General features: G+C 39.1%; 1 protein-coding gene across 4 annotated transcripts in view; it reads right to left on the bottom strand.

Annotated features, from left to right (window-relative positions):
* Positions 1-16,634, bottom strand: part of ZDHHC20 (zinc finger DHHC-type palmitoyltransferase 20) — a 59,207-nt gene that overhangs the window by 10,041 nt on the left and 32,532 nt on the right. For all 4 annotated transcript variants that reach the window (XM_055542558.1, XM_055542559.1, XM_055542557.1 and 1 more), the window contains exons 5-9: positions 11,957-12,026; positions 10,870-10,902; positions 10,144-10,264; positions 2,175-2,307; positions 1,672-1,798 (exon numbers count right to left, since the gene is read on the bottom strand). In XM_055542558.1, coding sequence (XP_055398533.1) covers positions 1,672-1,798; positions 2,175-2,307; positions 10,144-10,264; positions 10,870-10,902; positions 11,957-12,026 — 484 coding nt within the window. The remainder of the gene's footprint in view (positions 1-1,671; positions 1,799-2,174; positions 2,308-10,143; positions 10,265-10,869; positions 10,903-11,956; positions 12,027-16,634) is intronic.

The following is a 16,634-nucleotide window of genomic DNA, read 5'->3' as shown; positions in this document are numbered from 1 at the left end:
CAGTAGAATAAAGGTATTAATAAGAGGGAGGCTGATTTACTGACACAAACAGCATAAGCCAGAGGATAAAGGAACAACATCTTTAAAGAAGAGAAAAAAAAACACACGAGCCAAAAAAACCAACTGCCAACACTGAAATTTCTGTTTAGGAGAAAATAACCTTAAAAAACACGTCTGTCAGAGTGGAAAAACCTGAATATGAGAGAAAATAGATAAAGCACACAGAAGAGACTGGTGCACTTCAAGGTGAAATACAGGAAGAAGACTGAACGAGAAGTGAGCTGCCCACCAGTGAGCTGAGGCAGAGACCCCAGCTGGCCGCAGACATGCAGCTGAAGCCCCTGCAGTGATGTGGGAAGGGGGTGGCAGAAGAAATACTTGAAGAAACAGTGGTTAAAGGTATTTTTCCAAACTTGATGGAAGTTTAAGTTACAGATCCAAGAAGCTCAACAATCCTAAGCACAAGAATCATGAAGAAAATGACATCATTTGCATGAAACTAGTGATAAACAAATTGTATGAAACTAGAGGTAAACAAAATCTTAAACACAGGCAGAGAAAAAAGTCATATTACACAAATAGAAAAAAGATAATGTCCACAAACTTCTCATCAGAAAAAAATGCAAGCAATATCTACAATTCTATACCAAGCAAAAATGCCTTTCAAAAATGAAGGCAATTGGGAATTCCCTGGGAGTCTAATGGTTAGGACTCTGTACTTCCACGGCCAGGGCCCAGGTTCAGTCCCTGATCAGGGAATTAAGATTCCACATGGTGTGGCAAAAAATAAAAAGAAGGCAAATATGTCATTTTCAAACAAATAATAAGCAATACGGTTAATTAAGGAAAAAAAGAAAAAGGAACCCACAGCACTTATAAATATGGTACTTGAATTTCAAATACTTTTTCCTTTTTTATAATGACTTTTGTGTATGGATGGCATAGGATGGCTGAAAATTTGGGAGAAAAGGAAATTATGAATCATTTTGAGCACATATTCTCATTTAAATTTGAGGTAAAAACTGCATTATGTGTTGGGTCTTCTTTGATTTAAGATACAACATATATAACCTGGAAGGAATGATGCTAAAGCTGAAACTCCAGTACTCTGGCCACCTCATGCGAAGAGTTGACTCACTGGAAAAGACTCTGATGCTGGGAGGGATTGGGAGCAGGAGGAGAAGGGGACGACAGAGGATGAGATGGCTGGATGGCATCACCGACTCAATGGACCTGAGTTTGAGTGAACTCCGGGAGTTGTTGATGGACAGGGAGGCCTGGAGTGCTGCAATTCATGGAGTCGCAAAGAGTCGGACACGACTGAGTGACTGAACTGAACTGAACTGGAAAAATCTCTGAAGATATGGCTAATACAATCTTATGATTCTTTACTTCAAAAACTTATTTTCATTTTGAAGGATATGGAGTGATTATTATTTTCTATGAATCATCTTTTTTTCCCCCTAATTCTCACTAAAATATATGCCCAAACTCTCCTTTATCCATAAAGAAATATGAAAAACAAAATACTTATGTAATCAAGATATTCTGAGTTTTCATTCTCAAGGCTCATAATGTCATAATATACTGGATTTTCTGAATCCTAAGACATGTAACCAGAGAGAGACTGTCAGATTCCATAATATCTGAGACACGCATTTTAGAAGCTACCTTGAAAATACTGGAAGCAGCCAATATTTCTTTTCATCGCCAAAGACTTGTCTCCAGTTTTTACTGCATCCAAGTGAGAAACCATTTCCATCAGCTCCATATGAAAACATGGGTGCACGGAATGATTCTGTTTGGGTATATTTAAAAAAGAAGAGTTAACTTATTTGAAAATTATAAGAGGGAAGAAAAGTACCAATTTTTTTTGCTTTATATCTTTGATATCAAAAATTATAAATATAATTTAAAATAAATACTATATTTGTAACACTTAAAAATGAGTTTCTAAAACTTTTATGGGAAAACATATAATCTCTGAATACTTCATCACCTTTATAAAATCTACTGAAGTATGTTCAATATACCTTACTTATACATATATATATATATTCTATCTCTTGCAACTTCACTCATTCATTATGTATGAACTTCCTACTGTGTGGCTTATGGCACAGTTCTAAAGTTTTGGGATTCCTAAATAATTATAACTTACGTAACCTACTTACCTATGGTTGTTCTGTTTTTTCCAACTAGCCAGCAGTGGTAGCTGAGAAGTGACAATACGCTGATGAAGAACATCGTAGACACAAAGAAAAGAAAAAGTACGTGGAACTTTGCACGTGTATCTGTGAGTTCATTCTGAGGAAAGAGAAGAGACGAATTACTTTCGAGAATAGTCAACCTCTAAAATATAATCTTATTATTTGGTTCTTTTTAATGACTGTTGAATTCACCAAAAAAAAAAAAAAAAAAGCCAGGTATGAGAAGTAATAAAATAAATTAGATAATACATCCAAAAGCAACATGTCCCAAAGCAGAGAGCTGGTATTACCAAAGGGGCTTGCTTACATGTCAGGAAGAGTCACTTTAAAAACTGCTCTTAAATTTTAGCAACACTTTCAGTAATAAAAAGATGAACGTTTTACTCAACATTTTTCTTTTACAGTTTATACATATATTTAAGCTTGCCCCCAAATCTAGGATACATGAGGGTTTTCTCCATCTAAGCTAAAATATTTGCTTGTGGTAGTTATGTATGCTGCTAACCAGAAGCTAGCTGTGATAAAGCTCTCGTTGGACTTCCCTAGTCTCTGTTCTTGGAACAAACATACTGGGAACAGGCTTCCCTGGAGCTGCTTCCATGCCTACCTGCGCATTCCTACAGAGCCTTTCCTGGTAATTCCCAATTCTGGTATATTAATTTGCCACAAGGTACTAGTGAATGAAAACAGCAACTCCATTACCTATCCTAATGGTCATATTCATCTCAACGGAAGCACATGTTCACCTAGAAGTGAGGATCTAGCAAGGGGAGAAGGAGACGCCTCGGGCAGTCACTCTCACAGTATAGGCCAACCACAGCCTCAGAGAACACGAGCTGCTCCTGCTTGACTTAAACACTGTTCATAGGCTAGTGAAGTCAAAGTGTTAGCTGTAGTCGTGTCTGACTCTTCGTGAGCTCATGGACTGTAGCCCGCCAGCCTCCTCTGTCCATGGAATTCTCTAGGCAAGAATACTGGAGTGGGTTGCCACTCCTTACTCCAGGAGATCTTCCTAACCCAGTGATCAAACCCACATCACTTGCACTGCAGGCAGATTCTTTACCATCTGAGCCACCAGGGAAGCCAGGCTAAGTGGTAGGTTTTTAGCGTTAGCTATTTCTGACACCCATCTTTTCTTCTTGTCTTCTAGAGGAAACACAACTCCTTTTAAATACAAGTGATTCTTCTATCTCCCCATCTTGCGAAGCAAATGAGTATTACACATATTCACTATAAATGTGACAAAAAAAGATGGCAAGAATGTCATGGCAATAATGTATTTTACCTTTGGACAACTCTCTGTAGATTTCCTGCGGCAAAGCTTGTACAAATAGAGACAGTGTATTAAGAAACCACTTTTTATACAAAATTATCCTGCGCACTATTGTTGTAAACCTTTCACGTCTCAAAGGGTCACCAAGTTGTTGCTCTTTAAATGTCATTGATGACATTTTCTCAAGAAAACACAAAAGACAAGGACATTCCGCTCTCCAAGCACATTTAGGGTACACTTTACATACCCTTCCACGAAATTTTTAAAATAGATTTGTATCCAGGAAAGAATAAAATTAATTTTGCTTAGCACATAGCTTTTTAAAAAACTTCTGATGAATGGTTTCTGAAAACCAGACCTGGTCCCTTCTGTCCCACCTCACTGGTGGGCAGCAGCCTTGGGAAAGGTGCCCTCACCTACCATGTGGTCTAGTTCCTGCACAGCAACCAGAGGGGCCCTGAGGAAGTCAGACGGCCTCATCCCTCTGCTCCTCACTCTGACCCTGGCAACACCCTTGAAGGCCCTTTCCCCTCGGGCCTCCTCCTAGGCTGCACCAGCCTTCCTCTGGCTCAGCCTCACAAGACGAGCCTCCTGGCACTGGCTCCTCCTCTTGGGCCTTGACTCTAAAGTATACATGCTTCCTCTGTTTGAGATGTTCTTCTCTCAGATATCCATTAAGTTCTGTCATATCTTTGTCAACTATTACCTTCTTACTGAGGCCTAACATGACATTCCATTAGTTTCAGGAGCTCAACATAACGATTCCATACACATCTATAACTGTAGAAGTCTAGCTGATGTCCAACACCACACAGTCACAGAATCTTTTTTCTTCTGATGAGATCTTTCCAACTCTAACTCTTAAAGACTTTCAAATATACTTATTAACTATAGTCACCATGTTGGACATTACATCTCCAGACTTATTTTGACCACCCTCACCCATTTTACCCATCCTCTACCCCATACTTCTGACAACCACCAAAATGTTCTTTTTGTCTATGAGGCTTTTTTTTAATTGCATGTATAAGTTAGATAATACGGTATTTGTTTTTCTCTGACTTGATTCAATTAATGTAACACCCTCAAGGTCCATCTGAGTTGTCATAAATGGCAAGACTTCCTTGTTTTATGGTAGAAGAATATTCCACTGCACATTTAAAAAATTTTGTTTATTCTTGGTTGTGCTGGCTCCTTGCTGCTGTGCATGGACTTTTCCTAGTTGCAGTGAGTGGGGGCTACTCTTCACTGCAGTACACAGGTTTCTCATTTGCGGTGGCTTCTCTGGCTGGGGAGCACAGGCTCTAGATGCGTGGGATTCAATTGCTGCAGCACATGGGCTCAGCAGTTGTGGCACACGGGCTTAGCTGCTCCATGGCACATGGGATCTTCCTGAGCCAGGGATTGAACCCCTGTCCCCAGCATTGGCAGGCGGATTCTTATGCAGTGGACTAAAAGTGAAGTCCTCCATGGCATATTTATACCACAAGTTCTTCATCCACCAATGTAAACCTCAATGTTTTCATGTCTTGGCTGTTGTAAATAATCTGTGACACAGGGGTGCAGGTATCTTTGTCAGTGTTTTCATTTCCTCTGGATATGTTCCCAGAAGCAGAATTTCTGGATCATGTGATACAACAGTTCTAATTTTAATTTTCTGAGGACTCCTCATACCATTTTTCATAATAGCTGCACTAATTTACATTCCCACCAACACACAAGGGTTCTTTTTTCTCCCAATCTTTGTCAAAACTAGTTATTTCTTGTCTTTTTGATAACAACCATTCTAACAGGTATAAGGTGATACCTTGTTTTTAAAAAATACTTTCAGTTATTTATTTGGCTGTGCCAGGTCTTAGTTGTGGGACGCGGGATCTTTAGTTGTGACATGTGATCTCTTCACTGAGGAATGTGGGACCTAGTTTCCTGACCAGGTATCAAACCCGGGCCCCTTGCATTGGGAGTGTGGAGTCTTAGCTACTGCAACCCACAGGGAAATCCCACTGCTGTGGTTTTGACCTGCATCTCCCTGATGATTAGTAATCCTAAGCATCTTTTCTTGCATTTGTTGAATATCTGTATGTCTTCATTGGAGAAAGGTCTATTCAGACCCTCTGACCATTTAAATCTGGCTGTTTTGTCTTGTTCTTGCTATTAAGCTGTGAGCTCTTTATATATTTTGGATATTATCCCTTATCAGATACATAATTTGCAAATATTTTCTTCCATCCAGTAGGCTTTTTATTTTGTTGATAGTTTCCTTTTCTGTACAGAAGCTTTCAGTTTGATGTGGTCTCACTTGTTGAGTTTTCTTTCCTTTTGTGGCTTTTATGTTTGGTGTCAAATCCACACAAGTCACTGCCAAGGCTGATGTCAAGGAGCTCGCCCCCGTGTCTTCTAGGTTTACAATTTCAGCTCTCACGTTTAAGTCTTTAGGAGCTGACTTTTGTCCATGATGGAGGACTAATGCTCAGTTTCATTATTCCACATGTGGCTGTACAGGTCTCCTAACACCATTTACTGAACAGACTGTCTTTTTCCCATTGTATATTCTTGGCTCCCTGTCATAAATTAATTGATGCTTGGGTTGATTTCAGGGCTCTTATTCTGTTCCACTGATCTATGTGTCTGTTCTTATGCCAATAATATACTGCTTTAATTACTACAGATGTGTAATATAGGAAGCGAAATACCTCTACTTTTGTTCTTCTTTTTCAAGACTGTTTTTGTCATTTGCAGCCTTTTGTGGTTCCATACAACTTTTAGGGTTGTCCTACTTCTGGAAAAACGTTACTGGAATTTTAATGGGGATTGCAATGAATCTGCAGATTACTTTGGGTAGTATTTATATATAGTATTAATATTTTAAATAATATTAAAAAAATAAACAATATTAATTCTTCCAATCCATGAGCACAGATTATTTTTCCATTTATTTGGGTCTTCTTCAGTTGCTCTCATCACTGACTAATACTTGCCAGTGTATAGATCTTTCATGTTTTTGGTTAAAGGTATTCCAAGGTATTTTATTCTTTCTGATGCAATTGTAAATGGGACTGTTTCCTTAACTTCTCTTTCTAAAAATTTGTTATTAGTATACAGAGATGCAACTGATTTTTGTACATTGGTTTTGTATCATATGACTTCAGTGAACTTGCTTCTTAGCTAACAGGTTTTTTTTTTTTGGTAGAGTCTTTAGGATTTTCTAACATAATATGTCCTCTGCACACAGACACAGCTTTACTTCTTCCTTTTCATATCTGGATGCATTTCTTTTTCTTGCCTAACTGCTCTGGCTAAGACCTTCCATACTATGTTGAATAAAAGTGGCAAGATTGAGTATCCTGGTCTAGTTCCTGACATGAAAGGAAAGCTTTCAGCTTTTCACCACCAAGTATGATGTCAACTGTAGGCTTGTCAATATATGGCCATTGAACTGAGGTACGTCCCCGCTATACTAATTTTGTTGACAGTTTTTACCATAAGTGGATGTTGAATTTTGTCAAATGCTTTTTCTGTATCTATTGAGATGATCATATAATTTTTATCCTTCATTTTGTTAATGAAGTATCACACATCTATATCACACATACTGCTCTGCAGATGCTGAGCCATCCTTGCATCCCTGGAATAAATCTTACTTGATCAGGGTGTGTGTTGTCCTTTTAATGTATTGTTGAATCTGGCTTGTTAATATTTTATTGAGGATTTTTAAAAATCTATGTTCAATGGGCATTTTGGCCTGCAATTTTCTTGTGGTGACCTCATCTGGTTTTGGTGTTAGGATAATATTGACCTTATAAAATGAGCCTGGAAGTGTTCTCGTCTACTTTTGGAAAGAGTGTGAGTTGGATCAGTGTAGGCTGTTCACCTGTGAAGCCACAGGTCCTGGACTTTTGGAGGTTTTTGATTAGTCAATCTCTTTACTATTAATCAGTCTGTTCAGATTTTCTCTTCCTTCGTGATTTGGTCTTCGTAGGTTGTCCATTTCTAGGAATTTATCCATTTCTTCTGGGTTGTCCAATTATTTGGCATATAATTGTTCAGAGAAGTCCCTTTGACCCTTTGTATTTATCAGCTGTAATGTCTCCTCTTTCGAGTCCCCTCTTTCTTTTTCTTCTTGGTGAGACTAGCTGAAGGTCTCTCTATTCTTTAAGAAATCCAGCTCTTAGTTTTAGTTACCTATTTAGTTTCTATTTCATTTATTTTCACTCTGATCTTTGTTATTTCCTCCCTTCTATGAACTTGCAGCTTTGTTCTTTTTCTAGTTCCTTGAGGTGTAAAGTTATAGGTTATGAGATCCTTTCTTACTTAATATAGGTTTATCTCTATGAAGTTCCCTCTTAGAACTGCTTCTGCTGCATCCCAGAACTTTTTTTATGTTTTATTTCCATTTTCATTTGTCTCAATAGTTTTTGATTCCTTCTTTGACCAAATGGCTGTTCAGCTGCATGTGTTTAATCTAAATATGTGTGAATTTTCCAGTTTATTTTTCTTAAAATTGATTTCCAGTTTCATACCATTGTGGTTAGAAAAGATGCTTGCTATCATTTCAATATTCCTAAAACGACAAGACACGTTTTGTGACCTATTGTAGAGAATGTCCCATGTGCACTTGACAAGAACGTGTATTCCGCTGCTTGTGGATGGAGTGCTCTGTCCATTAAGTGCCTCTGGACTAAAGTGTCATTTAAGTCTAATACTTTTTTATTTCATTTTTGTCTAGATGATCTATCCACTGATCAAAGGCCCTTACTGTGATCTTGCTATTTCTCCCTTTACTTTCACCCTTTTTTTCTGTCTACTGTCTTGCTCTCTTATTTTTCCCTTTACTTCTGTTAATATTTACTTTATATATTTAGGTGCTCATTTTTTGGGTGCACAAATAATCTTCTCTTGGATATCCACTAACTTCCTTCAAGTCTCACTCAAATCTAATCTTCTTACTGAGGTCTACCGTGATCAATCTTTTTAGTACTGTAACTTGCCCATTATACCCACCTGCCCTGCACACTTGCCAAGTCCTTTACCCTGATCTACTTTTTTTCCCATAGCATTTAGTTTCCAATATACAACACAATTTCCTTATTTACTATGGTTACTGTTTGTTTAGTCCTTCTCAAAAGTAAGTTCTACAAAGGCAGAATTCTTTGTCTGCTTTGTACATTGATATATCCAAAGTGCCTAGAACATATGTGCTTGGCACATAGTAACTGTTGAAGAATGAAGAGAAAAGCAGACTTAAGTTATTAGTCTTTGCTTACTCATTATGAATCTTAAAAAGTTTGACAATATTTACTTTTTCATTAACAAATCATTACATGCAAACACTGCTGAAGTTTCTGATAAAGAAATGTAACATTCTGTAATTTGGACTTCATTCATCTGGCACTGATTCAACCTTCACTTTATTTACCTAACTTCTCCAACCTCAGTTTACAACTCTGAAAGCTGGAAAAATAAGAGCTCCTTCTGCATTAACTACATTTTCTTCTTCTCTTCAGCCTCAGTGCTCCGAGCACCTGGATTCTAGCTGACTGGGGAGACAGTGCCTCTCCCAGGGCTATCCGTTTCTTAAAGAGACAGCAAGGAATGTACTTCTCAAACTATATACAAACTAATCGGTCCAGAGCCCACACTCCAAAACACCTCCGGTTACCTGGCTCTCACAGTCCAGTGGGTAGTACTACCCAGCCCTACTCACAGCAAACAAGACACTGCCTGGAGCCCCAGAGACCACTGAGGTTACTCAAACTAGCTAACCCTATGTGCGCTCACCCTGCCTCACTGTGCCTCTCCCATGGACACTAGTGAAGGCTCTGGCCCTCCTGCCTTCGACTTCCTGGGCGACTCGGGTGCTTCCCCATGAGGGCCTGAGTAGTGTGGTGGGAACCCTCCCTTGGAACTGTGAGTAACAAGCTATCTTTTCAAAGGTTATCACCTCCTGATCTGTCAGTTTCACCACACCTGAATAAAAATAAAACCTACATTTTAAAATACCTTCATAGGGTTTTTAAGGAGAGTAAATACAAAAGCACCTTTTAACCACAATAACCCCCACCTTCAAAATCAAAGACTTAAATGAAGGGAAAAAAAAATGCTAGAAGAAAAGTTGGATGAATCTTTGTATAAATTTACAGTGACTAGAATAAAGCCAGAAATCATAATTAAAAAGTACTACTTTAAAAATATAAAACTGATTTAGTAAAAACAAAATGGAGTTATAAGACATCAATTAAAATGGGAAAACATTTGCCTCTCACAATAGGAAAATGATTAATATCTATAGACACAGGAAACAGATTATGGTTATCTGAGGCTGGGAGTTTCAATTTTATTACTGTAAAAACTTCAGTAAGTCCCATCAACTCAAAGAAAGGAACTACTTCCCTAAAATTGATAGCCCATTGTTAAGAGTATGGTTGAAAGCAGTCCGAATTACTAAAAGAAACTCACTATGTTCTGTGTAATACTCATTTATTCACAAATACACATGTATATAGGAAGGGAAATTTTAACCCCATTTGTCTTCTGAGCCATTATAAATTCTAACTAGTACAATTAAGTATTGTCTACTTATAATACAGAATGAAGGAATTATTTATGAAATACCATCTTAAAAATCTTAAATATATGTTTTAAGATAGAAAAAAGACTTACCGTCCAAAATTTTATGAAGTACTGTAAAACTGTTGTAGCCACAAAAAGGCAATATAACAGAGAGTAGAATAAAAAGAGCAGGAAGAATTTGTAATTAGAAAATCCCACACAGTTATTCACCCTAGAAGAATAAACAAAATCACATTGTAAAAACAAAACAAACTTAGAGAAACAAAACTAGAATGGTGTCTGCCAGGGACTTTCGGGAGGGGAGCAGGGAGCTATTTAACGGGGACAGAGTATCAGTTTTGCAAGATGAAACAGCGCTGGACACTGGTTGCAAAGCAATGCGAACATGCTTAACACTGCTGAACTTGTACACTTAAAAATGGCCAAGGTGGTAAATTTGTTTTTGTTTTTTTTTTTAAAATCATGATGAGAACAAATAGGACATATCAAAAACCATAAAATCATTATAACTATAAATGGTTCATTTGAGAAGAAAGGGGCCATGTCTTAATTGTGGATGTGTGTTTTAAATTAATTCTGTAAGAATTTGGAATTTCAATGTTAATTCTTATTATACAATTTTTTGGGTTAATAACACCAGAATATATTTTTAAAGAAAAACATGTAAACAGAAACATAAAACTACATCAATCTTGATATCTATGAGTAATTAAATTGACCTTCAAAATTTAGGAACACTGAGATCAATCACTCTAAATAAATACCCTCCTTCCCACTTCCCCACCTCATGTCATCTCCTTTGTGTTTCATACGTACCAAGGACAGTGATGGTCCATCTTAAGAATACACCTAAGAAACAAACAAGCAGAAGAAAATCCATATAGAAAAATTCCACTAATTCTAATTTGATTTTCGTTTTGTTTTAAGGGACTTAAAATTTTCCCTTTCACATCTTAGGAAAACCAACCCAGTAGAATTAGGTTAGAGATAATTTCTGTTATTTCACATAGGTAAGAGGCAGTGATTTTTCATACTGAGAATTGAGCTGAACATGGCCAGCTGCCTTGAACCACATCAAGCAACACTGTAGTAATATACAGATAAGATGCATATAGCACTTGGAACGGTAGCTGATGTAGTTTACAGTCAGCTGAGGAAGACAAAAGGGAAAATTATTTTAAACATGTGCAAGTCATAAAAACACAACTTTGGAAACAAACAGTGTTCAATGAATGGGCTTGCAGGTAGTCCATCTTCCCACAGATTTATTACAATTCTATCCCATGTATAAAATCCACTGTATTTTATAATCAGAAAAAGAAAATCCCCACATTTGTCCCTCCATCAGTATATGCAATGTATATTTGCATAAAGTTAGACAATAAGTAAAATCAAATGGCCTGCTTCACTGAAGTTCAAGGACTCACTGGGATTCCCACACTAAGAGTCTTTCTTTCAACACACCACCTTCTCACAAGAGTGTAAGAGAGAAACTCTTTCACATTTTAGGGGGAATAACTTCACAGGTGGTAACTGAAAGTAATATTTTTGTGGTTTGTTAGGCTTTAATACCAACATTAATAATAAAAGCAAGAAAACTGTCATGGTCTTTTTAACTCAGGAAATAGTTTATCTTTCTCATGGGGGGTATTACTTACTTGCTCATCTATATTACATTTAAATATAAGCAGAAGTAGTACACATACTTAAAGATCCAAGTGGTGCAGGAACTGTCATCTGAGGTGACTGCAGCGAGTGTTCTGGCCTGTGTATGGATTCCTGTCAGCTCTGCACACAGAGCAGTACCAGGAGCCGAGGCAGCGTCCTGGGCAAGTTTCTCCCCCTGTCCTCCCCACACCAGTTCCGGTCCTGGGTTGAGTGACAGCCAACAAGGAGCACTTACATGTCACATGCTGAGCAGTGATGCGCACGGTCAGGCTTAATCAGCTGACATCTTTCACAATATCTGACGGCTACATTTAAGAATTAAAAGGAAGTTGTTGAAGGATATATGTTTTACAGTTGAGTTAATACAACTATAAAATTTACTTTCATTTTTTATAAACAACTCCGGGAAACTGACAACTGATAATTTTAAAATAATACCAATAACTAAACAGACTTTTTGAGAAGATTTTTGAAGTGTCTTAGATGACTGAATAGACAGAAAAACTGAAGTAAACACAGCAATCAGAAAAATTTCAGTCTCCAGGGTGTTTTGCCAGAAGGATAATGTTGCCAGTGACAGAAATGAGCTTGATGGGGTGAGGGGGTGGGTATGGGAGGAGGGTTAGGTTGTTTTTCTTGCTCTTCAACAAGCATTCAGAGTCTCTGCTCTGAGACAGACACTACTTCATGCTGAGAATATACAGTTGAACACGATAGACTTCCCTCCTGCCCCCAAGGTGTTAGGTTTTGTCTGGCTTGAATTTGGAAAACAGGTCACTCAGGAACCACTGTCCTTTGGAAGCTCGAGGAAGTACAAGAATGGAGCTCGAGTGGGCACACATGCCAAGGTGAATGCAAGCCCTGACAGTCTCCAGGGGCCCTGGGGGAGGGCTGGGCAGTGCCCTTCTGAAACCCTCACTCGGAGACATGGTAAATGTGTGGCCCCGAGTGCAGCTGCCATCCCCTGCTGCCTGACAAGTGAGCGCTAGGGTGCCCACAGCCTTGAGTCTGCTAACTCATAGGAAAAAAAGGTTTAACTCAGCCCTGAAAACTATTCAGAAAACAAATTATCTGAGACACAGTAAACTAAACACCACAATATTGTGGTGTCAGAATCCCATGGCTGAGAACAGCTGAAGGAACTATATGAAAAGAATGGGACAAAAGCACCTTGTGAGGCAGGGTTAAAAAGTGTAGGAGGAAGAATAAACATTCAAGAATGCAAAAACAACTAGAACAGAAAAGCACAAAGAAGAAAGTTTTTTAAGCAGCTAGCCTGACAAAAAGCCACCAAGCCTGGTTAGGAAGAATAAAAGCCAGCTGCCTGGAACCTGCTGGAAAGGAAAAGAGTCTGGTGTGCAGACAAGTTACAAGGAGACCTGCAATTATGGGAAAAAGAAAACAGAGTTGCAGTTGGAACACATCAGAATCTAACCTCTGTTGCTGTTTTTAAGAGGAGATGTACTTTGAAGTACATCTGCAAGCAGAAGGAAGAAACCAGCTGGAAATCTTTAAGCAGCAAGATTATTAGGAGCAAACAGGGACAAGGAAAGACAAAGGTCAGTGATCTCTATGCAAGTCTCATAAAAGACAAGAATGATGACACCAGAGGGAGAGGCCTGCGGACAGCTGAGCATGGCAGCCCCAAGTCCAGAGGCAGCCGGACTCAGCTACCATGATTCACACTGGTTCTCTCCCACTTACTCCCTTGTGACCTTGATAGTAACTTACTTGCTAAAAGACTCAATTTCTGCTTTTGTTAAGTGCAAATAATATCAAGTGTAGTGGACTATTGTGCAAATTAAAAAAAAAGAATCTTCTGGAACATCAAATTCTCAGTAAAGCAATTATTATTGTTATGATATTATTTCTGATAAAATATGAAGTGAAGCTCTGCTGTTGCTAAGTTGCTTCAGTCATGTCCGACTCTGTGCAACCCCATAGACGGCAGGCTCCCCCCGTCCCTGGGACTCTCCAGGCAAGAACACTTGAGTGGGTTGCCATTTCCTTCTCCAATGCATGAAAGTGAAAAGTGAAAGTGAAGTCGCTCGGTCGTGTCTGACTCTTAGCGACCCCATAGACTGCAGCCTACCAGGCTCCTCCATCCATGGGATTTTCTAGAATGGGAAAATTACTGAAGAGGAGAAAAGGGAGATTTTTCAAGTGTATATATAAGCAGGCATTACAGAGAACACACCCAGGAACAGCTTTACCCCACAAATGCCTACTGAGTGCCTGGGGCAAGGTGCTCACTGTGTTAGGACGACAGGCGGAGCGCCAGCTGCCAGAGCTGCAGGACCGAGTCAGGTCGTAGGACAACAGAGACAACCACTAGACAGCAAGCTGGGATCAACAAGGTAAGAAGCTGAGAAGTTTGGAGAAGACTGTAAAACTCACTTTTTTTCACGTGAACAGAAACAGCTGAAGAGGTAGACAGCGAATTAAAATTTTAAAGTACTGACAGATTTAGAGAAGAGAAAACAATCATTCAAGGCAGACAAAAAGACGTAAAAATAAAAAGTGGGGAAGAATTTTAGTAGAGCTGACCCAGGGAATGGTGCAGGAAGCAGAGTTTTAGTAGAGCTGACCCGGGTAATGGCGCAGGACGAGCCAGAGAGAAACACTGGCCATATCCAGACTGTGGACAGGGGAGTTTTAGGAAGACTCGTTTTTGTTTTCTTAACAGATAAGACGTCCACATGGTTCTGCTTCTGTCAGGCACGTGGTTCAAAAAGCACAGGAAGGAATTTAGCGAAAGTCGCCACCCCCGCTGTGCAGGCAGCGCCATCACGTTCACTATCTCTGGTCTAGGAAAGCTCCACTTCATATAATGTGTGGTTCTATATTTTGTTTTTTAAAGGATGTATGGTATTATTTCCATAAAAAGGAAAAACCCAAGGTTTGGGATTCTAAGTAGAAATGCAGTATAAAACAGTGCTCAAGGGCAGAGACTGTCTGCAGTCAGAAGATAAAGCGTGAATCCCAGACCTTGCCACTCAGGGACTTTAGGGACCTCACCTGTGTCACCCCTTCATCTCTAACACGGGGACAAGCGCGGTGCTTCCCAGGGTGGCTCTGAGGGGTAAATGATCACCATAAAGTGCCCAGAATAATTCTGGTGTAATAGTCAACAGATGAAGGGTTTTATTCAGATTAGTAGAAAGCCATTATAATGAATGAAGAGTAATAAAGATTTACGGGTAAAGATTTTACCTTAGTGGCTTTCAACTCTTTGGAGTTACTGCTCTGAAAATCAGATCTTGCTATGAACAGGCTACTTTAAGAAGTACCTAAAATTCTGTATATAATCTCAGAGCTTCATAAATCCTCTAGAATCTTGGTCTTGGGGTTAAAAACATCTAGGGAATTTCCTGGCAGTCCAGAGGTTAGGACTCTGAGCTTTTATTTCAGGATGGCAGGGGACACGGGTTTGATCTCTGGTCACGGAACTAAGATCCTAGATGTCTCCCGGCATGTACAAAAAAAAAATGTCTAATCTATGTAACTACAACTACTAACAACTGCTGTGAACTAGACATTTTATAGTTAAACATAAGAAGGATTATTTTAAATTAGCTTTTATGTACTGAAAGTGTATTTCTATACACCAAGATCTACACTCAGTGCTTGTCTCGTTTATGAATACCTCCGGAGATTTAGGTGCCAGAGTTCTCATTTTAAAATGAGGAAACCGGGCTTAGAAAAGTCTAAGTGATTCTCATGGCACTAGTAACTAAAGAGCTGGGGTTTGATCTGAAATCCATGGTTTCATTCTACACAGTAATATACTGGTTGTGCAAAAGGACAGTCCAGGCACACCTGGTTTCATTGTGCATCACAGACACCGCGTTTCTTCACAAACTGACAGCCTTTGGGGACCCTGCACTGAGCAACTCGACTGGTGCCATTTTCCCAACAGCATTTGCTCACTTTGTATCTGTGTGTCACATCTTGGTAATTCTCATAGTATTTCAAACTTTATGATTATTATATTTGCTATGGTGACCTGTGATCAATGACCTTATATTACTACTATGACTTGCTGAAGGCGCAGATGATGGTTAGCATTTTTAGCAATAAAGTATTTTAAAATTAAGGTATGTACGTGTTTTTCTGACATCGTGCAATTGCACAGTTGACAGGCTGCCTTACAGTGTAAGCATAACTCACACACACTGGGCAACCAAACAGTTCATGTGTCCCGCGTTACTGTAAGACTTGCCTTACTGCAGTGTCTGGAACTGAACCCACAGTATTCTCCAAAGGGTGCCTGCATTAAATGAGTGAAAACTTAAATGTTGGCCAAATATCCCCTCCTAAAATCTATCACAAATTTTAAATTTTCTTAAGTCAGCATATGTACAGAACTACACAAAGGAAAAAGCTCTACTTCCCCTTGGAGTTGAGCAGCACAGTGTGTTTCAGAGGCAGGACACCTTTCCCCACACTGTCTGTGTGACCTTTACCAAGTTACTTCACCTCTGTTTCCTCATCTGTAAAGTGGACACGATAGCGTCTCCCCACAGGGCCGGTGTGAAGCTCAGATGAGCTCATATGTGTAAAGGACTTAGACTGTCAGCTGTCAACATTATCTGGTATTTGAATGAATTAATGAGATACAGAATACATAATTTTAAACAACTTCCTACAATTAAATAACCAGTTGGGCGACTCACAGACCTGTCCCCCTCACAGGCCCAGGTGTCGGAAGAGCAGAAGCACCCACGGCTTCGGAGCAGACAGTGGACTTCCAAGTCTGGCCCTCTGAGGGGTAGCTTTATGACCTTAACGAGCTTCTTCCCTTCTATGGCTTTTATTTCTCCCCATTCTAGGTTAGCACATTCTTGATTTTTTAAATATTACTCAGGGATGACACAAAATATTCAAATTCAAACCAGGATTTCCAAATGACA

Source organism: Bubalus kerabau, chromosome 12 (genome assembly GCF_029407905.1).
Source record: "Bubalus kerabau isolate K-KA32 ecotype Philippines breed swamp buffalo chromosome 12, PCC_UOA_SB_1v2, whole genome shotgun sequence".
Lineage (NCBI taxonomy): Eukaryota > Metazoa > Chordata > Mammalia > Artiodactyla > Bovidae > Bubalus > Bubalus kerabau.
This window is presented reverse-complemented; position numbering and strand designations above follow the sequence as displayed.